The sequence below is a fragment of the Phocoena sinus genome, chromosome 20, assembly GCF_008692025.1.
Source record: "Phocoena sinus isolate mPhoSin1 chromosome 20, mPhoSin1.pri, whole genome shotgun sequence".
NCBI classification, from domain to species: Eukaryota; Metazoa; Chordata; class Mammalia; order Artiodactyla; family Phocoenidae; genus Phocoena; species Phocoena sinus.
In genome coordinates, this window is record NC_045782.1 from 47,560,731 (window position 1) to 47,585,885 (window position 25,155).

Here is a 25,155-nt window from a genome sequence, read left to right on the forward strand (position 1 = left end):
TAAACAAAGGGTCCGGACCCCACTTCTCCCATGGAGCCCCTTGGGTTGGTGTGATCCTGCAACACCCCCTCTTCTGAGGTCACTGTTTCATCAGACATTCAGAACAGTTTCGCTGGCCCCCAAATACTGGAGCTCGGGGCTGTGCCTCTGCAACCCACAGGGAGGCCCTGCAGGGGTGGGGACGTGACGTGACACTCACCTGCCCTGTGTTATAGCTGTTAACGATCACAGCCAGAATGAAGGCTGTCATGGTCCTGTGCTCAGCCTGGAAAACAGAAGTCACCTGCTAGTTTGCACTTTTTTCATGGTGGAAACTCATCACTCCCAAGCACTAGAGTTATCCTTCCAGAATCTTTATGATTATGCTTGGTGTGTAATTAAAGTAATGGGAGCCAGCTTTATTGTCTTTTGAGTCCACAAAAAGGAAGAGCACTTTTAAGAGGGTCTGACAGTTTGGGGTTGGCCTCTCAGAGGACAGATGGGTCCCTGACGTCTGATGCTGCAGGAGGGGCATGGGCCTCTCTGATTCTGCTCCATCAGAGGCCGCCCTGTCCTGCCCAAGTCTATGGAAGCAAATCACCCTGGTCATAAAACGACCGACCACAGTCCCTAACTTGGCTTCATTATCCCTTCCTCGTGGTCTTCTAGTGGACGGATCGATTCTCATTTTCTCCTCTCCTCTGTGCCTCAGTGTTATGTTAACTATTAGTGGTACCTAGTCATTCTTTAGAGAATGAATAAAGTTAGTCATTTCCTGTGTCTCCCTTGGATTCCCAATACTCCTCCTCACGTGTCAGCCCCTCACGTGAGTGACTGTTTTTACTTATTCTTACAGCCGATGCTGATTTAGGTATATGACAAGTTTGCAGATGTCTGCTTTCTGATGCTTCCTGCATCCTACTGTCCCCTGGGCTCCATCTCCTCCTGAAGTGCGGTCCTCCTGGCTGCCTGGGTGGGGTCAGCGCATGGGAAGCCATCGGTCCTGAGATGTGCTGGCTTCACCCTCTCCCTGACTGGCACCGGGGGAGGCACAGGGTCCCGGGGTGACGGTTCCCCCTGTGCTGTGAGGGCCTCTCCTCAGTCTTCCACCTGTTACTCTGGTGACTGCTGTCCAGATCTTTGCAACAGTCTTCCTTTTTGTCCTGGTTACTTTCAAGATTTTTCCTCTTGCCTTTGACATTCTCTACTTTCATTACGATAAGTCTTTGTGGGGATTTGTTTTTATTTAACCTTCTCAAGACTAATTGTGCTTTATAAACCTGAAAACTCATTTCTTCCTCAAATCTGGAAAATTCTCCGCTAGACCAGTTGGATCATGTGTCCCCCCCCACCGCCTCACCTGCCCCCACCATCTCCCTCTGGCCTGTGTTGGATACAGCGAGCCCTCTCAGCCCCTCCATCACATCTCCGCTTTGCTTCATCTCACGTGATTTCTCTACGGATTCCTTTACCCGTTGTGTCGATTCTGCTGTTTAAGTCGTCTATGGAGCTTTTAATGACAGTGACTGCCTTTCATTACAGGTTCTTTCCCAACCCCCCAAATCTGCCTATTTATTAAATGACTCTAGTTGGTCATTTTTTGAGGAGGAGTAAAAAGGACAGAATACATTGTTCTTTTATAATAGTCACAAAAGTACTTATGAGGAAACATAAGAGTTTATTTTTGGATGTAATTAAAACAACTTGTTTATTCAGTAATTTTAAACATACTTATTTGTATTGATTGTCAGTCTTTTTCAGAGAATCCTATTAGTTTCAATTCTTGGGGAGCCAACCCTCTTACATGCCAGCTCTGCTTATGTCCCTTGAACATGGGTTAGGAGCAGGCCAGCGCTCCTGTCATGAGTCTCAGTACCCTGGCTTCGTAGGTGTCCCTGCAGAAAGGTTCAGCCTTTGCCGCTTCCAGGCAGGCCCTGGAGATTTCATGTTCCTCTCTTAGCTGGTGGCTCCCCCCGCAACGGGGGGTTTCTGTTTCTCACGGGGGCCTTTCCTGACTTTCCATCCAGACGTGGACAGACAGGACCAGCTCTTCTTGTCCTTGTCTGGTGAGTGGGCAGCTCGCCCCACAGGCCCGTGTCCTCCATGCAGACTCGGGGCTGCACGCGCGTGGAACGCCAGGGTCACTGTGAGGTCTGCCTGTGAGTCCCACCGTGCCCCTCCTCTGACATCGGTTTTTGGCATTTGGGGATTTCCTTTCCTTTCTTTCACATCTATGTCCTCAAATCTTCAATGTGTTTGTAGTTGAAGTGGGGCCCACTTGTGCTGGCTTCGCTCACCACTTTACTGCATTTTATCAGCTTAGATGTCCTATTTGTTTGATTTGTATCTTACCCTGAAGAACAGGGAAGTGATTATTTCCAACATTTGTATAAAGTCTAAACTTTAACTGCCTATGATAATGTTTAAAAACCACACTTTAGTTAAAACACACAAGTTCTACTTACCTTTCATAACAATCCTGTTTTTGACGTTTTCTGTATTTTGAAAAATGTGTTTTTTTTTTATTATTGCCATTTAGTTCAGAAAACCAACTAGAGGGTGAATTTACACACAAAAGTTCCTTTACACAACCAAAGCCACCCAAGACCGTGTAAACAAGCTGTTAGACTTAATTAAACATTCTGATAAAAATAAGTTATATTAAGTAATTATTTAGGGTGTCTATTTTGTTCTTTTTACTATGCTAGGAGCTAGAGGTAGGGAACATAGAAATTAATTAAAAAAACACTTATAGGAAGTTATTCTATATGCTATTTATGGATTACTAATTTTTAAACAACTTAATACAATAAAATATATTTAAAATTTAAACTTTCAATCTCTTCTTTCCACCTTCCCACCCCCCTCCCCGGCTTTCCTTCCTGATTGAGAAGGTGCAACAGCCTCCTGTCATGTCCAGAACCTGCACTGGGCAAAGGAACTGCCATATTATGGATGTACAAGTACTCATTGATCTAACTTGGCTGACAGGGTGTGAGGCAGAGTGGATTCTACTTCACTACAAAGATGTGCTCGGAAAATGGACTCACTGTAAACAGAAACACAGCCTGTGTGTCAAGTTTCACTGTAACTCTTCACTCAGGGAAGCAGCTACTGAAATAATATGACGGGAAGCAAAGGGCACCGTCTGAGTGAGGCAGAGCCGGGGTGAAAGCGGACCCCCTCCCGCCACCCTGCCGGCCCCTCTGCGTGGAGCAACCTTCCCCAGAGTCCCCGGGAGACGTGTCACCAGAGCTGGTCCTTACTGGCATGTACGGATCTGCCAAGACCGAGAGGAAGTACTTGTGGCCGTTGTCCTTCACCAGGTCAGCTTGGCACGACTGGGGAGAGAGAGACACAGGAGAAACAGTGAGTGCAATTCCGGGAAGGGACTTCTTTTTCTTCTTGGGATGTGTGAACAAACGAATGTGCAATGAATATTTTATGCCTTAATCATTTTCTCCTCTCAAGTCCAATTTTCATCTGAAAAAATAATTCCGATGGCTGTGTGGAGACACATTTTTCCTTGGCTGTGGGAAAAGGGCTGGCATCTCACACACTCTCAGAAGTGCAGCAGCTCCAAGGCGTTCTCGAGACCACCTTCTGGGTACCTGCTGAATGGGGGCGCCCTGGCTGCTGGATGGCTCCTTTGGAGACCGTCTGCATCCTGCAGCCTCCGCACACGTCCTCCCTCCCGCGTCAGCCCGGGGCCCACATGCCTCTCCTTGCGCCTTTCAAGCTGGGATGTGCCCTGGATCAATACCCAGAAAAACTGCTTTGTGATTTAGGGTAACGTGTCCACAGGGAGACATTGAATTCCATCAGCTCCCAGCATGCTCCACTCTAGGGGAAAAAGGCCATTCAAGAAGAGAGAACCAGAATTTTAAGATCTGAGTTTCTGAGAATAAAAGGAAGAAGTTATGCACTGCAATACATCTCTACCTCTGCAGGGCACCGCTGGCTCAGGGGCACGCCCTGTGTGAAGCCCTCTCAGGGGCAGGGCGATTTTGCAGACGGAACCTGCTGTTTACTGCAGCCCGGAGCCCTGACCCCCTCTCTCCCACGCTGGCCCACTTCTCAGGGTGCTTTGATAATGAGGTGTTTCTTCCTCACATCAATAAACTAATAAGGTGGCGACTGGACTCAGCTGTTTAAGTGGTAACTGAGCGAGATGGAGGGGGTGGTCAGGAAGCAGGGACACCGGGGGCTCAGGTTAGCAGGATAATAATCCCCAGGAGCCAGGGAAGCCAATAAAGCATGCGGCTTTCAAGTCGCTCCCATAAGGGATGCCTCACTTTGAATGAAGGTTTTGACAAATGGACTAAAAGGCATCAGCTTGATGCCCTCTGCAGAGACTCGTCCAGAAGGAGCTGGGAGGGAGCACTCATTTGGTGCCTGTAGTGCAGTGCCCGTGTCCAGGGACAAGGCTTAGGCGCCTGCATCTGAGAATGAAGCCAATGTCCTTTGATTTGAAACCAGAGATTCCACAAGTCAAATCCAGGCCCACACATTTACAGCTAAGCTCATAGCACATGTCTCATCACAGAGTAAACGACGTGTCACTAAGTCATATCCTGCTAATTCGGAAGCTGAGGCACCTGTGGGAGTATGTGAAGCTATAACTTTAATACGTCTTCAGTATCGGAAACGGCAATTATCTTGTCCGTGTTGAAAGACCTCTGTCTAGACGAGGCTGCCATGCAGGTGGGAACCACAATAATGCTCTCTGGTCCTGTCCATCCTCACTCTCAGGTCTCAGCGGGTGTCCTTTATGAACTGGTTTAGAAGAATCACCCCATCAGCCATCCCAGCCCTGTCTGCGGCCGGGGAGCCAGGGACTTGCAGGGCTCTTGACTTCTGAGGATGCTGGGACACAGGCCACCAGGCACCTGTTTGCCCTCTTGACTTGGCCAAGTGCCTCCTTATAAGGAAAACAGTCCTTGAAACTACAAAGGCCCAGAAATGCAGGCCACAGATGCAGTGCACGCACAGGCCAGTGGAAAGCTCCCAGAGAGATGCAGGGCTCTGGCAGCCCAGACTCCTCCACACAGTCACTTTCGAAGGGTCCCCTCTTGTGTCTGCTTTCCCCCAGATCAAGCTACAGATTTGACATATTAAGGCCGGGGTAGAAAGAGGGTGGAGGCGAGGAAGAGCACGACTATGAAATGGTGTTTCCTAAGCAAGCCCCTCCCCCACTACACACCCAACAGCTCTGATGCTTCTGTCTCAGGGATTTCATGGAATTATATTTTTAACATGGGGGAAAGGGAGGGAGGCAAGGAAGAGAAGAAAAGCAGAAGGGGAAGCAAGCACATAGTTCCTTGTGGCAGCAGCTGAAGATGCAGTTTGCAAGCAGATCCCTCTCAGGAGGGGGCAGAGACCAGGACAAGTCCGACCAGAGACCCTGGCTTCTGCAAGGGTAAGTTCACCGGGGGAGGGCAGGTGCTCCCCCTCGGAATATTCTGGCAAAGGATGCCGTGGGGGAGATCCCACCTTCATTCTCCTTAATGCAGACTATAAAGTCTGTTTCCTGGGGAGCGGGAAGACACAAACTGAGCACAGACCAACGGACCACCAGGCATGACGCATCAAATGAGGCGCAATCGGCAGGACAGTCCTGAGCAGTGTCGCCAGTGGACGCAGCCACTCATGTTCTGATGTGAATATGGAGAAAATCACACAGAGGGAGGGTCCTGTTTCCTGTCCTCGGGTCGCAGAGTTCACTCCTCGGGATGAGGAAAGGATGCCGGAGAGGTAAGCCGGGTTCACACAAGAGACAGCGACACCGGAGTGCACCTTGACCCACTGCTACCAGAACATTAGAATTGTCTGGAGACAGATGTAGGACTACGTTGGACTGTTTATACATCCAGAGTTTTAACAACGGCACGTGGCCATAAAACTAGTAGCGCCTGAGAAAATAATCCCAGGGCAGGGATTCTGCTCACTGCTCACAAGAGCTCACTGTCCTTCACAAACCCAAAAGCACAGTCACAGGCAGTTAAAGACGCACGTCCCTCTGCACGCTTCAAAGCCTCGGCACAACGGCCTTCCCACTTGCCAAGTGTAGCAAGATAGTTAAATACGTACAGGTTTTCATTTTCCAACAAATGGTTTATTACTTTAAATATTCTCGTCAGATGCTCTTGTGTTGAAGGTAAACTTCAGAATGAATAGACACCGTGAATGCTGAAATAACTGATATCAGTGGGAAAATCACTGGGATACATGAATGCTTTTATGCCTTCCATCTACTTTTCTGTATGTGTTCTAAAATTTGTAAATGCAGGGACTTCCCTGGTGACCCAGAGGTTAGGACTTGGTGCTTTCACTGTCGTGGGCCCGGGTTCAATCCCTGGTCGGGCAACTAAGATACCACAAGCTGCTTGGTGCAGCCAAAACAGAACAAAATGTGTAAATGTATTTCAAGGCTCAAAATCAAAATGCTACAGAAAGGTATAGATTGAGAAGCTTTCGTCCATCCCCTGTCCCTGTAAGGGGTGGCGGAGTCAGTATGATCATATCTTAATGTAGAAAATGTGACATCTGGGTACAAAATGAAAATAAATATTAAATTAGATGGGGGTTTTAAAAAAATCTCTTCCACCGCTATATGTAATCTCTTTACTAGTTTCTTATTTATTCTCCACACATCCAAACTGTGGTTGCCCTTCTATAAAACTTCTGAGACCTGGTCGTGTGGGCTACGGTCTCTGGCTGAGTAGCCCCTGCCCACCTCTCCCAACCCCAAATGGAATCAGCACTGCAGAGCTAGTGAGTCAGCACAGCCTGACAATTAATCACGCGGCCCTTCAGCCTCCGGATTGCCCTCGGTGACGGACTGATGCACCGGGAAGTCCCCTGCAGCCTGAGTCACTGCACCCATTCATCCTGCGAAAGTGTGATCTGTCACCTCCCTGGCAGCACCCAGTCCAATCTGCCTGTGTGGGGCCGAGTGGCCTGCGTGGGGAGGGCAGGTGAAAGCCTCCTGCATCCTCCTTCAGCTTTTCACTTCACTCTTGGCAAGTACAGGCATTTGAACAACTGCCTCCCTCCATCCCTCCTGCCAGCCAGCCAGACAGACACATACATACCCAGCCGCAACCTGGCCTGTCATCATCATCAATGTGCACGTCTAGCAGGGCCTGGCCTCCTCCCAGGTGGGTGGTCCTGGAGGCTAAACCAGTGTTGGGACAGGCAGACCTGTCTGGACGTGGCAGGGGTGAGGTCTCTGCTTTGCTGGCCCACAGTTCTCCAGGGGCCCCAGGAGGGTGGATCTGAACCTCTCTCCAGAGTAAAACCCACTCCCAGCACTTCTGAAAAGCAGCCACCTCATTTAACCAGAATGATGGCTAAGAAGAGGCCATTCTGCACAACAGTTCTATTTTACCAAAAAATAAAAACAACACCCGGAATCACTCACACAGCACAGCCTTGCTGACTACAGCTTCTGGGTAAACGTGGGTCTCTGCAAACTGTGTTCTCCAACGCTGTTTTGATTTTGTTTTGTGTTCTATAATCTACAGTTTAGAAATTAAATGGACCATCAATGCAATTAAATTATTTACATTAAAATGAGGAAGTGGGAAGTGCCCACAGCAAGCCAGACTTTGGGTGGGAGTTTCACAGGAAGCCAGGCCTGGCTGCCACTCAACACCGTGTGACTGACAAGACAGTTCGTGGTGATAGCAAATCAGTCCCTTTGTCCATTTGTAGGTAGTTGCAAGATGGGACAGCAGGACAGTTGGCTCAATAGGGGGCAAACTGAAAGAAGGAATATTAGAAAGTCCCAGAAATGCAAAACAAAACAATTCCAATACTAAGCCTTATAAAATCAGACTCAATGAATAATAAATAAAAGAAATTAAAAGAATGAGATTCATGGGACTTCTCTGGTGGCGCAGTGGTTAAGAATCTGCGTGCCAATGCTAGGGATGCGGGTTCCAGCCCTGGTCTGGGAAGATCCCACATGCCGTGGAGCAACTAAACCCGTGTGCCACAACTACTGAGCCTGCGCCCTAGAGCCTGCGAGCCACAACTACTGAGCTCATGTGCCACAACTACTGAAGCCCGTGCGCCTAGAGCCCGTGCTCCGCAACGAGAGAAGCCACTACAATGAGAAGCCTGAACACCACAAGGAAGAGTAGCCCCTGCTTGCTGAAAAGAGAGAAAGCACGCACAGCAACGAAGACCCAATGCAGCCAAAAATAAATAAAAACAAATAAATAAATAAATTTATTAAAAAAATGAGATTCAGTTTTTAAACAGATCATGAAGGTGAATAAAGGAACAGTGGTCAACAACAGACATAAAGCAGGTCATGCAAAAAAAAAAAAATCTCAGCGCATCACAGTGATGGCACCCCAAAGAGAACAGGATGGAGAGGGGAGAAAGAGGAACTTCCCAGCAGTGTCACCTGACAGACACACCTCAGCCAGGTGACCAAGGGATACCTCAACCAGGTGACCAAGAGCCCAGCCACAGTGAGGAGTCATGTTGAGAGCATGGACCCTGATGGGATGTGATGAGAAGGGCACTTTCCCTCTGTGGTCTCCCTCCCCCAAACCCACAAGCCCAGACTAACAACGAGAAAAACATCAGACAAACCAGCAGAGGGACAGTCTGCACATCCCTGCCCAGGCCTCCTCTAAACCGTCAGGGTCATTCAAATCAGGAAAGTCTGAGAGACCGTCCGGTCAAGAGCAGGCGGAGGAGATGTGATGACTGCCATGTGGGGTCCGAGAGAGGTCCTGGAGCAACAGGAGGGCATGAGGTTAAAACTGAGGAAAGCTGAATAGTGTAGACTTTAGTTAATGACAATGTATCAACGTCGACTCCTTAGTTTTAAAAAATGTACCATGTTTTGCTGTTGTTGTTGTTGTTTTTGTTTTTGCGGTACACGGGCCTCTCACTGTTGTGGCCTCTCCCGTTGCGGAGCACAGGCTCCGGACACGCAGGCTCAGCGGCTATGACTCACGGCCCAGCCACTCCGCGGCATGTGGGATCTTCCCGGACCGGGGCAAGAACCCGTGTCCCCTGCATCGGCAGGCGGACTCTCAACCACTGCGCCACCAGGGAAGCCCTGTTGTTGTTTTTTTAATGGAACAGCTTCTTTTATTTCTTTTTCACACTGAATCCCAAGTAATCGGGCTTATCTAAAAATACAGAATTTCAGTGAAAAGTAGACTTTTGGTCCTCCTATTTTAAACTGTTAGTCATTAGAAAGGAAGTTACAGTGGAATAATCAAAGGTGAATAATCAAAAAATGGGAATTTCATCGATGAATGGACTGCATATGCTCCGCTGTGGTATGGTATATAGAAGGGCTCTGAGTTTTGAATGAAGATGGGAATTCTTACCCAGATCTGATCACCAGTCAGCAGAGTGAACTTGGGAGAGTTGCTCATCCTTCTCTGATCCATGCTTTCCATCTTCTCCTGGAAATTCCAAGGCTTCTTTACAAATAAGGGACATTTTTGTTGTCCCAGAGAATCCATGGTAGGGGATCATAGATGATCCCTTCCTTCCTTCCTGCTAGTGTTGGAGGGTCCCCTGGGAGGCAGGGGGCAGCTATGGCTCACTATGGAGACAGGGATACTGGCAGTGGCGGCTCTGGCAACTGCTCATTGGCATGGGCCCTATAGGAGGCCACCACTTTCTTACCAAGCTGTACCATGTTAATGTAAGGTATTGACAACAGGGGAAACTGGGTGTGGGACATACGGGAACTCTATTTACTATCGTCTTACGTTTTCTGTAAATATAAAATTATGATTAAAAAAATATCTTATTAAAATGAAAACTGCTAAGAACAAGGCATTCAGGACACAAACTCCCAGCACAGGAGGTATGTTTGCCCCAGGTTGTCATAGGACCAGCCCCATGGGCTGCCCTGCCTTCCGTGATTGGACCATTAAGAAAGCAGGTTCCAGGGGCTTCCCTGGTGGCGCAGTGGTTAAGAATCCGCTTGCCAATGCAGGGTACATGGGTTCCAGCCCTAGTCTGGGAAGATCCCATGTGCCGTGGAGCAACTAAGCCCGTGCGCTGCAACTATTGAGCCTGTGCTCTAGAGCCCGCGAGCCACAACTACTAAGCCGACGTGCCACAACTACTGAAGCTCACGCGCCTAAAGCCCGTGCTCTGCAACAAGAGAAGCCACCGCGATGAGAAGCCTGCGCACCACAACGAAAGTAACCCCCGCTCACCGCAACTAGAGAAAGCCCACGTGCAGCAACCAAGACCCAACACAGCCCAAAATAAATAAATAAACTAATTAATTAAAAAAAAAAGAAAGCAGGTTCTGGATGGCAGATCCTCTGGCCCACCTGATCACACTCCAATTTGGGTGATGTGAATCATATTTGGATGGGAGAGGAAGTTAACCCTGCTCACTCTTTCAACTGTGAGCTGGCAGCGGGGTGGGGGGGAAAGCGGGGATACAGGTGCAGGAAGACAGGCTGTGAACGTCAGAGTCAGTGAGCTGGGATAAAATCACTATGCAGAGAAAACAGCAGAAGTTTTGAGACTGAGAAGGAGAACTAGCAACAGATGTGGGGAGGACGGGGTGGGGGGAGCTACAGAAATTAAACTCCACTAATCTCTGATCTGCTTTTCACTCACACAACGTGTTCCTTCTTGGGACTGGGATAGCTGGCACACACAGTGAAGCTCTTTGTGTCCCCAAATCTGGATGTACTTCCTCTATACCGACACACAATGTTTTTCCAAATTCAGTGACACTGTGCCCTTGGAATCCCCTGGTGGCACTATAAATAAAACTTTATCAGCTGTAACTACGGAAGGTCTGCCTGAATTACATATTAGCTGTGTCTATGAAAAAACCTCTATTAACTGGAACCTAGCTTATAGAAATCTTTAACTGTCTCCCCTGTCTTTTTTTTATAAATATATTTATTTATTTTATTTTTGTCTGCGTTGGGTCTTCGTTGCTGCTTGCGGGCTTTCTCTGGTTGCGGCGAGGGGGAGCTACTCTTCATTGCAGTGCGTGGGCTTCTCACTGTGGTGGCTTCTCTCGTTGTGGAGCACGGGCTCTAGGGCTCGGGCTTCAGTAGTTGCGGCATGCAGGCTCAGTAGTTGTGGCTCGTGGGCTCTAGAGCGCAGGCTCAGTAGTTGTGGTGCAAGGGCTTAGCTGCTCTGCGGCACGTGGGATCTTCCTGGACCAGGGCTTGAACCCGTGTCCCCTGCATTGGCAGGTGGATTCTTAACAACTGAGCCACCAGGGAAGTCCCTCCCCCTCTCTTAATCTTGTTAATTAGCAGAGAAACAAATGATAACAAACAACTTAAGGTATTTATTAAAAGACAACCACCGCCATCCTCCCAGAGTAGGGTAGATTTTGCCACATTCTCTGGACTCTCTCATCTACGTGTAATGTTGCTTTTGATAGCTGATTCCATCACACAACCTGAAGGACAGTTAATAAAAAATATTCTTCTGCATTTGCTTCTCCCTTTCCTTTCCCCTGTATTTTTCTGCACTTTTTGAAAGCTGCAGATAGCATGACATTTTGCCTGGAAATTTTCTTAAGAAAAAGGACATTATCTTATATAACCACAAAACCATGATCACACTCAAGAAATTTAACATTGATACAATATTATAATCTGATATTCAGTCCTTATTCAAATTTCTCCCAATTGTTCAAATAATGTCCTTTATAGCCTTTGGTTTTTGATCCAGGATCCAGTCAGAACCTGCCCTTAGTTGTCACGCAACATTAGTCTTAATCTGGAACAATTTTCCCCACATTTTTTGGTCTTTCTCGAATTGAAAATCTAGATAGGACAATTACAGTTTTTTTGTGGACTATTCTACAATTTGAATTTTTTAACAGCTCTATTCAGGTATAAGTGATATACAAAAACCTGCACATATCTAAACTATATGATTTGACAATATTGGATGTATGTTTACACCTGTGAAGCCATGCCTACAATCAAGGTAATTAAGCTATTTCCTGAAAAGTTTCCTTATGCCTTTTGGAATCCTTCCTCCTATTCCACTAATCTGCTTTCTGTGGCTATAGTTTGCATTTTCTAGAATTTTGTTTAAATGGAATAATACAACACGTATCCTTTTACACAGCGTAATTATTTGGGGATTAGTTTACCCTTTCTTACTGCTGAGTAGTATTCCATTGTATGGGTAAATCACCATTTGCTTATTCATCCACCTGTTGATGGACATTCAGGCTATGTCCAGTTTTTGGCTGTTACAAATAAATCTGCTATAAACATTCATGTAGAAGTTTTTGTCTGGACATATGCTTTCATTTCTCTTGGGTGACTATCTATGAGTAAGATGACTGGATTCGATGGTTGGGTATGTATGTTAATCTTTATAAAAAACTGTGAAGAAACCTCCCAGGGTGGTTGTGCCATTTGCATTCCGAACATAATTTATGAGAGTTTCAGTTCCTCCAAATCCCAGCCCACACTTGATACTATCAGTCTTTCATTTCAGACATTCTGATAGGTACGTGGTGGTATCTGACTGCGGTTTTAACTTTGTATTTCTCTGGTGATGAATGATGTTCAGCACCTTTTCACGTGCTTATCTGCCATCATACTTCTTTAATGAAGTGTATGTTCAAAGCTTTTGCCCATTATTTTGGTTTGCGTGTTTCTTTTCATATAGAATTTTGAGAGTGCTTTACATATTCTAATTTCAAGTTTTTAATCAAATTAATGATTCACAAATATTTTCCCATTTTGAATTAATTTTTGTCATGGCGTAGATTGCGGTTCACTTTTGCAGATGGATGTCCAATGGCCCCAGCACCACATGTTGAAAAGACTATCTCTATCTCCACTGAGTTGAACTGTCTTTGTAACTTCAAAAATTAGTCGTCCGTATATGTGTGAGTCTATTTCTTGACTTTCTATTCTGTTCCATTGATATTTTGCACATTTTGATGGCACTTCTACAGTCTTAATTGCTGTAGATCTATGATAAGTCTTGAAATCAGGTAGTAGTTGTCCTTTAAATTTTTTTTTTAAGTTGTTTTGGCTATTCTAGGTCCTTTGCTTTTCCATATGGATTTTAAGATCAGAACCCATGATAATTGAATATCTCTCCATTTATTAGATTTTCTCTAATTTCTCTTACCAATAGTTTGTAGTTTTCAGTGTATGTCTTGCATATCTTTGCCAGCATTTATCCCTAAGTATTTCATATTTTTGATACCATTGTAAATGTTCTTAACAGTTTGTATAAATTGGTTAATAGTGTATATAAATAAGACTCATTTTGGGGTATTGATCTTATAATTTGCAATGTTACTAAGGTCACTTATTAGTTCTAGTATTTGTTTGTTTGTTTGTTTGTAGATTCAGTCAGATTTTCTACACAGAGAATTGTGCTGTTTGAAAATAAAGACAGTTATACATCTTTCTCTCCAAACTGGATGTTCTTTTTCTTGCCTCATTGAACTACCTAGAACTTCCAGCAAAACTTGGAAAAGAAGTGATGAGGGCAGGTGCCCTGGTTTTGCTCCTGATCTTAGTGTTCAGACTTTTACCACTAGGTGTGATGTTGGCTGTAGCATTTTTTGTAGATGCTATTCTTCATGCTGATGAAGTTCCCTTATTGGTTTTCTGAGAGGTGTTTTTTTAAAATCAGGAATAGATTTTAGTTTTTGTCAAATGCTTTCTTTCTATTGAGATAATAATATGGGTTTTCTTCTGCTAATATGATAAATTACATTGGTTTTTCAATCTTCAAAAACTTTACATTCCTGAAATAAGTCCTTCAAGGTCATGATGTACTATCCTTTTTATATATTGTTGAATTTGATTTGCTAAATTTTGGTTTACAATTTTTGCATCTATCTTCACCAAGGACACTGGTCTGTAGTTTTCTTGTCTGGTTTTTGGTATCAGGGCAAAGCAAGTATCATAGGATGATATGGGAAGATGCTTGTTTGCCATCTGTATATTTCTTCATTAACTTTTGGGCAGAATTCACCAGTGAAGACATCTGGACCTGGAGCTTTCTTTGCAGGAAAGTTTTCAACCACAAATACAATTTTAAAATCGATACAGTGCTATTCAGATTATATATCTTCTTAAGTGAGCAGCTTGTGTCATTCAAAGAATTAATTTCATCAAAGTTATCAAAAGCTTGGGCATCAAGTTGTCTATAAATTCCCTCACTATCCCTTCAGTGTCTCCAGAACCTTCAGTGATGCCACTTCTCTCATTCCTGATTTGGGGTTTTGTGTCTTCTGTTTCCTTATCAGTCTGAGCAGTTATTGATCTGCTCAAAGAACCAGCCTTTGGTTGAGTGGATTTTCTCTACTGCTTTTCTGTTCTCTTTTGCATTGATCTCCACTGTGATCTTTATTATTTCCTTTCTCCTACCTACTTTGGGTTTAATCTGCTTTTCTTTTACTAACATCTTCAGGTTGAAGCTGAAGTCAGTGATTTGAAACCTTTCTTCTTCTTCTTTTTTTTTTTTTTTTTTTTGCGGTACGCGGGCCTCTCACTGTTGTGGCCTCTCCCGTTGCGGAGCACAGGCTCCGGACGCGCAGGCTCAGCGGCCATGGCTCACGGGCCCAGCCGCTCCACGGCATGTGGGATCTTCCCGGACCGGGGCACGAACCCGTGTCCCCTGCATCGGCAGGCGGACTCTCAACCACTGCGCCACCAGGGAAGCCCCTTCTTCTTCTTTTTTAATAGGGGAATTAACATTTATTTATTTGGTTGCACTGGGTCTTAGTTGCGGCAGGCAGGCTCCTTAGTTGTGGCACATGGGCTCCTTAGTTGCAGCATGCTTGCGGGAACTAGTTCCCTGACCAGGGATCGAACCCAGGCCCCCTGCATTGGGAGTGTGGAGTCTTAACCACTATGCCACCAGGGAAGTCCCTGAAACCTTTCTTTATTACCTTTACAGGACTATAAGTAATTATAATCTTCCATATTTATCATTTAAAAAAATTATGTTCACGAGAAGTTCTTCCCTTGAAAGATTCTGGAATAATTTTTATGACACAGAATTGTGTATTATTCCCTGTGTCTGCCTAAAAGAGTATGTGAAAAATATCAGAAGAAAGATTAGATCTGTCTAAAGTCATATCTGCACAGGACCAAGAAAGGTAGATATTTGATCTTTATGTAATTAATATGATTAGTGAAGATAACCCATATTTTTCCTGGCTATGTATCACTTTGTACCTTGTGTTTTTGCCTAAATGTTGTCTTTCTTCTTTTCTATTGTATGCATTTAGTTCTAGAAGTTTCCCTCTCAGCACTGCTCAGCTGTGTCCCACAGGTTTTGATATATTGTATATTCATTTTTATTCAGTTTAAGGTACTTTTTACTTCCCTTGAGACCTTTTTGAAAAAAATTATTTTAAAAAGTTTTATTTCATTATTTTACATATTAATATAAATGTTTATATGATTATAAATATTTATAATTATATACAAATTATACTAAAGTATATAAATATCAATTACATAATAAAATATACATAAATATTCTCCCAGATTTACTGAGGTATAATTAACAAAAATGTATATATTTAAGGTGTAAAATGTCATGGTTAAAGTATGTATTGTGAAATGATTATCACAATAAAGTTAATACATCCATCACCTCACATAGTTACCTTCTTTTTTCTTAGAGTGAGAAGAGCACTTAAAATCTACTCTCTTACCAACTTTCAAGTATACAATACAGTATTGTTAACTAGTCACCATGCTGTACATTAGATCCCCAGAACTTATTTATCTTATAGCTGGAAGTTTGTCCTCTTTGACCAATATCTTCTCATTTCCCCCACTCCCCAGCCCCTGACAAAAACCATTCTACTCTGTTTCTACGAGTTGACTTTTTTAAGATTCCACAAATGAATGAGATCATGCATTTGTCTTTCTCTTGTCTGGCTTATTTCACTTAGCACAATGTCCTCCAGGTTCAACCATGCTGTCATGAATGGCAGGATCTCCCCCTCCTTTTTATGGCTAAATAATATTCCACTGTGTGTGTGTTTGTGTGTGACATTTTCTTTATTCATTCATCTGATGATGGACACTTAGGTTGTTTCCACATCTTGGCTATTGTGAATAATGCTACAACTAACTTGGGTGTGCAGGTATCTCTTTGAGATACTACCGACTTCATTTCCTTTGGATATACACCCATTAGTGAGATTGCTGGATTCTATGGTAGTTCCATTTTTAAATTTTTGAGAACTTCCATGTTATTTTCCATAGTGGCAGCACCAATTTACATTCATACCAAAAGCCCACAAGGGTTCCACACCCTTATTTTCTCCACACCCTTGCCAGAACTTGTTATCTCTTGTCTTTTTGACAACAGTCATTCTGACAGGTATGAGGTGATACCTCATTGTGGTTTTGATTTGCATTTCCCTGATGATTAGTGATGTTGAGCACTTTTTCATGTGCCCTTTGGCCAGCTGGATGTCTTCTTTGGAAAAATGTCTATTCAGGTCCTTTGACCATTTTTTAATCAGGTTTTTTCTTTTTGAATTGCAAGAGTTCCTTATAGTAGTATATTTTGGATATTAACCCCATATCAGATAGATGTTTGTAAATATTTTCTTCCATTCTGAAGGTTGTTTTTTCATTTTGTTGACTGTTTTCTTTGTTATGCAGAAGATTTTAGTTTGATGCAGTCCCACTTATTTTATACATACTTATAAATATGATTTTACATATTTATGCTGCTTATACATTTATTTATATAACATTTATACTTTAATATTGTTTTATTTTATACAATATATTTATATTATTTATTAAACTTTTATAATTAAAATATTTTAATCATTTATTTAAAAGTATGCAGTTTAGTTTCCAAGTGTTGTTGATTTTCCTATTACCTCTTTTTTTTTTTTTTTTTGCGGTACGCAGGCCTCTCACTGTTGTGGCCTCTCCCGTTGCGGAGCACAGGCTCCGGACGTGCAGGCTCAGTGGCCATGGCTCACGGGCCCAGCCGCTCTGCGGCATGTGGGATCTTCCTGGACCGGGGCACGAACCCGTATCCCCTGCATCGGCAGGCAGACTCTCAACCACTGTGCCACCAGGGAAGCCCTTACCTCTTTTTAAAAAAAAAAATATTTTTTTTTGCCCTATTACCTCTTTTGATTTTGCATTTGATTCCACTGTGGTTGTAGAATACGCTGTGTAAGATTCCAGTTCTTTTAAATGTGTCATGGTTTGTTCTATGACGCAGGATGAGGTCCATCTTGGTGTACGTCCCTGGCACTTGGAAAGAACATGTGGTTTACAGTTGTGTGGAGTTTCGTCCAGCAGGTGGATGGTGTTGTTCAAGTGTCTGAGAGAACCTCCCTGGTTCCCCGTCTACTCGTTCTGTCATTTACTGAGAAGAGAGTGCTGGATTCTCCAGGTGTAATTATGGATTACCTATTTTCCCCTGCAGTTCCACCAGTTTTCATTTTATGTGCTTTGAAATACTGTTATTAGGTGAATAAACATTTAGACTGTTCTATTCTCACGATGGGTGGACTCCTTTAGTGTCAGGAAACACCTCTGTGTCTCTGTTAATATTCTCTGCCCTGAAACCTACTTTGATATATTAACGGGGGCATTGCTGCCTTCTTTTGCTTAGTGGTAGCATGATATGTTTTTACTTTTAATCTATTTGTGTCTTCACACTGAAAGTGCATTTCTTTCAGGCTCATATAATTTGTTCTTTTTTTTTCTTTTAAATCCAATCTGACACTCTCTGCTTTTTAATTGGGTATTTAGACTATCTACATTGTGATTATTGATATGGTTATGCTTAAATCTATTGTCTTATGTTTGTGGTATTTATCTCATCTATTCTTTGTTCCCTTTCCCTCCTTTTCTTCTTTCTTTTGTGTTGCTTGTATATACTTGTGATTTCATGTTATCTCCTTTGTTAGCTAATTGGCTATAGTTAAAAAATTTTTTAGTGATAACTTTAAGGTTTACAGACTACATTTTATCACAGTTCACCTTCAGGCGATATTATATCACTTCAATGAAGTGAAGAGAACCTAACAATAGTATTTCCTCAATTTCTCTCTTCCCAACCTTTTTGTTACTGTTAGCATACATTTTGCTTTTACATATGCTATAGACTCCATAGTACACTGTTATTACTTTTTGTTTAAACAGTCAATTATCTTTTAAAGAGATTTAAATAACAAGGAAAATAAACCCCATACATTTAACAGTGCAGCATTCTTTCCTGGTGCTTTTCACCATATGGTGTACATGCATGTTTCTTCCAGGTATTATTTTCCTTTGCCCAAAGGGTTTTCTCTAACATTGCTTATACTGTGGATCTATGAGTGATGAATTCTTTCAGTTTTATATGTCTTAAAAAGTCTTTATTTTGCCTCCATTTTTTAGAGATATTTTCACTGGGTACAGAATTCTATGTTGATGGTTTTTCTTCCAGGACTTTAAAGATGCAGCCCCACTGTCTTCCTCTGGTCACTGTTTCTGACAAGTGATCTGCTGTCATCCTTACCTTTGCTTCTTTGTTCCTTTTCTTATTGTCTGCTTCTGAGTTTTTTAACTTGTTGTTTTTTAAGCAATTTGATTATCAGGTGCCCTGGTGTAGTTTTCTTCATGTTTCTTGTGTTTGGGGTTTGTTGAACTTCCTGGATCTGTGGGTTTATAGTTTTCATCAAATCTGAAAATATCTTAGCCATTATTTCTTCAAATATTTTTTCTGCCATCCCCCGTTAGGGGCCCCCAGTACACATATATTCGGTCACTTGCAGTTGTCCCACAACTCAAAGATGTTCCTTTAGTTTTATAAAAGTTTCTTTTCTCACTGTGCTTTATTTTGGAGTTTTTATTACTATGTCTTTAAGTTCACTAATTTTTCTTCTGCAACATTTAATCGGTTGTTAATCCCATCTAGTATACTTTTCATGTCACGTATCATAGTTTTCATTTCTAGAAGTTTGAGTTGGGTCCTTTTAATATCTTCCATGTCTCAGTGGAGCTTTTTTATATGGAACAGACTTCTAATGACCATTTTAATGTCCTTGTCTGCTAATTCTAACATCTGTGAGAGTTCAGAATAAGTTTCGGTGGACTCATTTTCTCCTCATTATGGATCATACTTTCCTCCTTCTTCACATGTCTGGTAATTTTTGCTTGGTAGCATTAAGTGTAGAGTAACATGGTGTATGGGTGATTTAAAAAGAGATCCTCTGGGACCAGATCTCTTGGAGATTATCAGGGCACTGAGACAACAGGAAAGGGCTTTCCTAATGTGCTGTTATTAGATTTCCTTGTCCCAAGGCACGCCTTCTCTGTACATCAGTGCCCCCACAGTGCACACTGCCCCTTCAGTCAAATGGCACATGATCTTTCTGAGCCTGTAGCTCTTTCTGGAGTTCCCCTCCTTGCTTCCTCCCAGATTGAGCCTACCGTCTCTAAGGCTGAGGTAATTCCTGCACCTCAATCAGTTTGAAAACATGGGCCCCCTGCCCGCAGACAAAAAGAAAATCCAGGCCTTCCCCACCACCCCCTGTGACCAAGGAGCACTTAGGCTCCGGGCTGGAGTGCCCCGTGTGCAAGGATGACTACGGGTTGGGTGAGTGCGTGCGGCAGCTGCCCTGAAACCACCTCTTCCATGACAGCTGCATCGTGCCCTGGCTGGACAGCTGCCCCACCTGCCAAAAAAGCCTCACAGGACAGAACACGGCCACCGACACCCCCCCCCCACCCAACCTCCAGGCCTGGCGGTGGTGAGCTTCTCCTCCTCCTTGTCCTCCTCCTTCAGCTCGCCCGGTAATGAGAACCCAGCCAGCAGCTCCTGAGCATACTGACCGGCCCCCAGGGTGAGCACTGGGCTGCGGGCCGGGACTGCGGACTCTGCAGCCCCCTGCACCCCTCACGCCCATGGACTGCGGTGCCACCGGGTCCACCGCAGTGGAGGCTTGGAGGACCTGCCCCTCCCGGCTGCGGAGGGAGCCCTCCCTTCCCGTTTGTATCCGACCTCACCCTCTATGTATTCGACGGCAGAAAGGTTTTTATAATTTTAAATTATTACTGCTTTGAAATAAATGGACGTTTGAGCTCAAGAAAAAAAAATTCAGGTAATTCTCTGAATCCTTTAGGAGCCCCTCACATAATGACACATAGTGTGTGCTCAACATATGCTTGTGGGATAAAGAGGGGGCCCAAGACTCATCCCTTAGCTGGGAGTACAGCCTGAGTGGGGTCCACACCTTCTTAACTCTTGGGGAAGTGCCCTGAGGGTGGGAAGCTCCGCAGCCCAGGGACAGCTGAGTGCGTTGGAGTGCCGGGACGCCTCGCCTTGTCTGTGCCTCCGTGCAGGTTCCTTCATCCCAAGGTGGGCGTCCCTGTCACAAACAACATGCCTTCTGACCCTCATGGTGGCCACATCAAGGACTCACTCCGGGAGCTCTGAGCTTTGCGGGAGGCACATACCATATGAGTACGCGGAGGCCAGATGCCAGGAGGGGAGGGGAGGAACAACTCCTCAGAAACACACGGAACTTTAATCTCTTGGAAACTCAGGCCAGGGTGATCATGAAAAGGAAGGGTGAAGTAAATGATGCTGTCTCAATTGGAAATACTAAAAAATGTCTCTCAGTGGGATGATTGCCCTTAAATAAACAGGTGCTACAAGCTGGTTAAGGAGCTAATTCAGAGGATGGTCCCAGCGCCTGCATTTACAAGAACATTGCAGGCTAGGACATTTCCAGCTGGGCCCAGGAACAGCTCCTCAAGTGTTATTAAATGTGTAATTCCTCCAGCATCGAGCAGACAGTGAACGCAGGCCCTGAGATGGCCTTAGAGCAGGTGTAATGGAGGAGCACTGCAGCATCTGTGCTGTCGATGAGCTCTCCCGTATTGGGCTCCAGAGATAAACAGACCCCTGGAGACAAATGTGACCAAGAGGCAGTTTCAAACCAGATTACGATGATTAACTGCAAATTCCATGAGAATTCAGCAGCAAAGTGCAGTTCTGAAGGGTCATCTACCTTCATGTAAAGAAAAAAAATTAAAGCAGAAATAGCCACTCCAAAGACTAAATATAAAGACATTCTCTATTTCCAGGTACTAAAAGCTACTAAAAATCCTGATGAGTACAAGAATCACAGCTGGCTGAAGGTGCTCTGTAGCACTGGTAGCCCTGGGGAGAAGGCCTGGGTGGCCGATTGCCACCCCTCATCCTTAGGGGAAATCTTTTCTGTCCCTCCCCTTCATTGGGCTTCGCGTCATGGTAGTCTCTCCATTTTAAGCATCCAGAACCTTTGCACATGGTCCTTAATGGCCAGGTACCAAGAGCAGTGCCAGTGAATTTCTAAACATGTGATACAGATGACAAAGGTATTGAAGTAGGAGAGAAGCAAGGAAAGTTCTGAAATAACTTCCCCAGAAAAGCCCTCTTGTTTATGTAGCTTGGCTTTTCAATTAAATTTGACAAAGGGCAAAGTAGAAATGACCAAAAGGTACAGTTTCCTGAGCCACAAGACCAGGCTTTCCAATCAGCAACAAAACGCTTTAGTGTAGCAGAGACGGGCTGGGTAGAAATGAGGTTTTACCGCTACTCCCTTCACTCTAAAATTTCCAAAACGGCTTTATACACCGTAGTTCTGAGCTCTGTAACCATACTGCAGGCAGTGTTATTACCACAACTTTACGGAGAGGCAGATGATGGCTGTGGGAAGTAAAAATAGCTGGCTTAAGAAATTGAGGGCAACAGGACCTAAATTCAGTTTTTTAAACTCTCAAATCCAGGGTTTTGGCTGGTCTTTTAAAGTCACTGTTTATCCAAAGTTAGTTCAATGGGTAGAAGGATAAATCTTTTGTTGAAATATAGAATATTTTGGCCATCATTCCAGAGCAGACAAGCAATAGGACATTGACTGGACACAGCAGGGCACTGGGTCCAAAAAGGGCCAAGGCTGAACTGAGGTCAAGGTCAGACTTCGATGCACTGAGGAGGATGGAGGCTGTTCCCAGCATCAAGACGAGCATTAAAATCAGGAACATGCAAGGGTGTATTGATTGCAGCCTCCCAGTCAGTACTGCTAGACCAGGAAAATGAGCGAACTGCAGGGCTGGGAGAGAGTCCACATGACTGTCTGTATAGACATGCCCCGGGAGCCTACAGGCCACCTCTCAGAACCAGGAGACCAACAAGGCTGCTCCACAAGATGACTCCAGACACCAACCCCAACCCAACCCAACGTAATGAAAGACAGCCTTCTCCCTAGAGGCACACAGACTATGACACCTTCTTTGGGGATGCCCCCATGACACTCACAGTCTCCTGCAATCGTTACCCATTTTTAGCCCCCTCACAGCAAAGCTCCAGCCGCCATGGCATGGGGAAGTGGTCTCAGCAGCCGCGCAGAGCCCAGATAAGAGAGGAGGACCCAGATCCGTGGGGAGTCAGGTCAGAGACTCATTGAGTGGGCAGGCATGGCTCTTAGGGGCCTGGAGCAAAGAGGGTCACGTGAGTGGGTTCGGGCAGCAGCGTGCAGGACTGATGCACGAAGGCGGTAGGGACAGGACCAGGTGGCCGGATCTGCCTGACGCATTTGTCACCTCCAGGTCCACCGGTGCTAGGGAGTGGAAGCCCTGTGGGTGTGTGAGCTGAAAAGAGCCCCAGGTAGCGGGCGGCCTGCAGGGCTATCTCAATGGCGCAGGGGTCCTGGACAGGAAGGAGGGGCTGACGCTCTGAGCTGAGGTCCCCCACTCTCTCCTTTTACCCCTTGCAGAGCAGAGAATGGTCTCCCCCTTTGCATGGTGATGCCCTTGCTTCCTGCCCTCCTTCTCTGTGGCTCTGCTGATCCCCCTTTCCTGTGGGTGGAAAGGGCTCCACTCAGCTCACAGCAAATTGTTACAGGTTTGCTATGGGCTCCTGGGCAGCTCCTTAAATGAGCATTTTCTTATCAGCAGATAATCTACAAAACCACACTTACAGCATGGAGTTGATGCAAGAACTAAGAGAATCTTCACACAAGAGCCCCTGCCACGGGGTGTCACCCAGATACACACATGTGTGCACACGCACATGTACACGGCGAGCGGGTCAAAGTCCAATTAGATGTATGGCTGTTTCTCTGCTGATTCTTTTCTCCCAACTAGAGACCATTTAAGTCACCATTCCTTCAAAACAAGCAAGCAAACCCAACCACTGATGCCAACTCGTCTCCCCACTTACAAACCCCTCAAGCAAGCTGAGGGCCGCACCCCGTCCTTCCTCCCCAGAGCCCCCATTTCTGCCTCCCTCCCGACACACTTCTGAAGCCTGACTGCCAAGTGCAGCAGCCTCTTTGAGGGTCTCTGTCCCGCTCCCAGTGCTCTCCCTTGTTCCAGAGCCTCCTTCTTCATGTTCTGTTATCAGACTTCCCAGCCCTCCCCTCTCTGACAACCTCCTTCCACCCTCCTTTCTCTGTCCCCCGAAGAGCAGACCCCGAAGCTCAGCCTTCAGCCCGCTGGGCCTTCGTGTCACATTTCCCCTCGAGGACTTGCCTGCCATCGTCATCGGGTAGACGAGGGCCCTAGTCTCCACCTCCCAGGCCACGAGGCCCCATCACCAGCGGTCCCCTGAGCACTCCCCTCACCACGCCTTCCCGCTCGGCGCCACTTTGTCACTGACACAGCCGGCCCACGCCCCACACAGGTTCAAACTCGAGAACCGTGTGTTCTCCACACCTGCCTGGCCCTCCTGTTAGCTGTGCGTCCCCTACCCTGGCCCTTCCTGTCCAGCAGCCCCCACCTTCTGGCCACCCTCACCCCTCCCTCTGGGCGTGAATTCCTGCAGCAGAGGCCTCGGTGGCCCCCTGCCACCCGGGTTACCGTTATAATCTCCTTTACACTGAGGCACACAAATGCAGCCCTGCCCACAAGATTTCTCGACTTTTTGAAGAGTCACCCTCATGCCAGGCATGTGTGCGGATTCAGCCTCATAGCAGAGGGTTTTGTCCCCAGTGGACAGTGTCGAGGGCAGGGACGGCTGAGCTCTGCGACACCTATGGCCTTCAGCACAGTTCTGAGTACAGGGCCTTGCCTAGGACTTCGAGCAGTGGCCACGTGACTGCAGACCCACAGGCACGAGGACAGGGGTGGGGAGGTGCCTACTGGGAGCAGAGCTGGAGACATGGGGGCTGGGCTGGGCTGTCATGGCTGAGAAGTGACCGCTAGTGCCGCGGCCTGAGCCTTACAGGTGACAGCCTGGGCCTCCACGGGACTGTTCCCAGGGTCAGGGTTGGGGAGGGAAAACACTGGCTGGAGACAGGAGACTGATGGGGTGAGGTAGGGCCGAGAGTCAAGAAGGAAGCGGGCAGGGTCATTCGCCAGCTGGAGGGGTGGTTGTGGGTGAGGAGGGGGCAGCGCACAAGAGACAACAGGTGAGCCGAGGGCCAGCGTGACAGACCAGGACTGGGCCCAGGAGAAGCACAGCCTTTCCTGGGAGGGAGGGAGGCCATGGAGGGCGTGAGGCCGGGAGGAGGGAGAATGGACGGTGGGGCCGGGCCCCCCGCCCTACTCTCAGCAGCTCTCCTGTGGTGGGGGGGGACAGACATTACTCACACTGTCCACGGCGAGGATCTTGGCCCAGATGAAGACAAGGAGAGGCCGCAGCTCCCTGGCTGAGCTCTGGAGCAGCTTCAGCACGTAGGGGAAAATACCCACAGACAAGGCCTGCGAGAGAGAGCACGTCAGCCCCGCGCCGGAGGGAGCAGAGCGCATGGCGTCCTCAGCACTAATGGAGCTGTATGGGGAAGGGTCGTGCCTCCCTCACCTACAGTCCTTCTCCTGGAAGCGACCCAGGCCTGCCTACTTGGGCTGCATGAGCTCACGCAGCTAAGAGACACGCCAGGCCTCCACCTGAGTCTACCTGTGGTGAGCTACATACGGCCTCCCTGCTGGCACCTGGGAGTATAAGAGGGCTAGCAAGGACTGCTCGTGCATTCTTCCTAAGTTTTAGGTTTTCCCTCTTCTCCTTCATGTTGAACTATCAATTATGACTCTTGGTTGACAATATACAATGAAAAAACTTAAATATACATCAATGGAGATAAAATAATATGCTGAACTCCCACGTGCCCATCACTTGGCTTCAACGCCATCAACCGAAAGGGCGTGGCATCCTGGCTGGCCCTACCCACCGTCCTTTCCTGAATGTTCGGAAGCACGT

General features: G+C 45.9%; 1 protein-coding gene across 2 annotated transcripts in view; it reads right to left on the reverse strand.

Moving 5' to 3' along the window:
* The window catches only part of RPTOR (regulatory associated protein of MTOR complex 1), a 345,465-nt gene that overhangs the window by 51,696 nt on the left and 268,614 nt on the right, over nt 1-25,155 (reverse strand). For both annotated transcript variants that reach the window (XM_032616711.1, XM_032616710.1), the window contains exons 13-15: nt 24,549-24,659; nt 3,246-3,320; nt 200-265 (exon numbers count right to left, since the gene is read on the reverse strand). In XM_032616711.1, the coding sequence (XP_032472602.1) occupies nt 200-265; nt 3,246-3,320; nt 24,549-24,659 (252 nt within the window). The remainder of the gene's footprint in view (nt 1-199; nt 266-3,245; nt 3,321-24,548; nt 24,660-25,155) is intronic.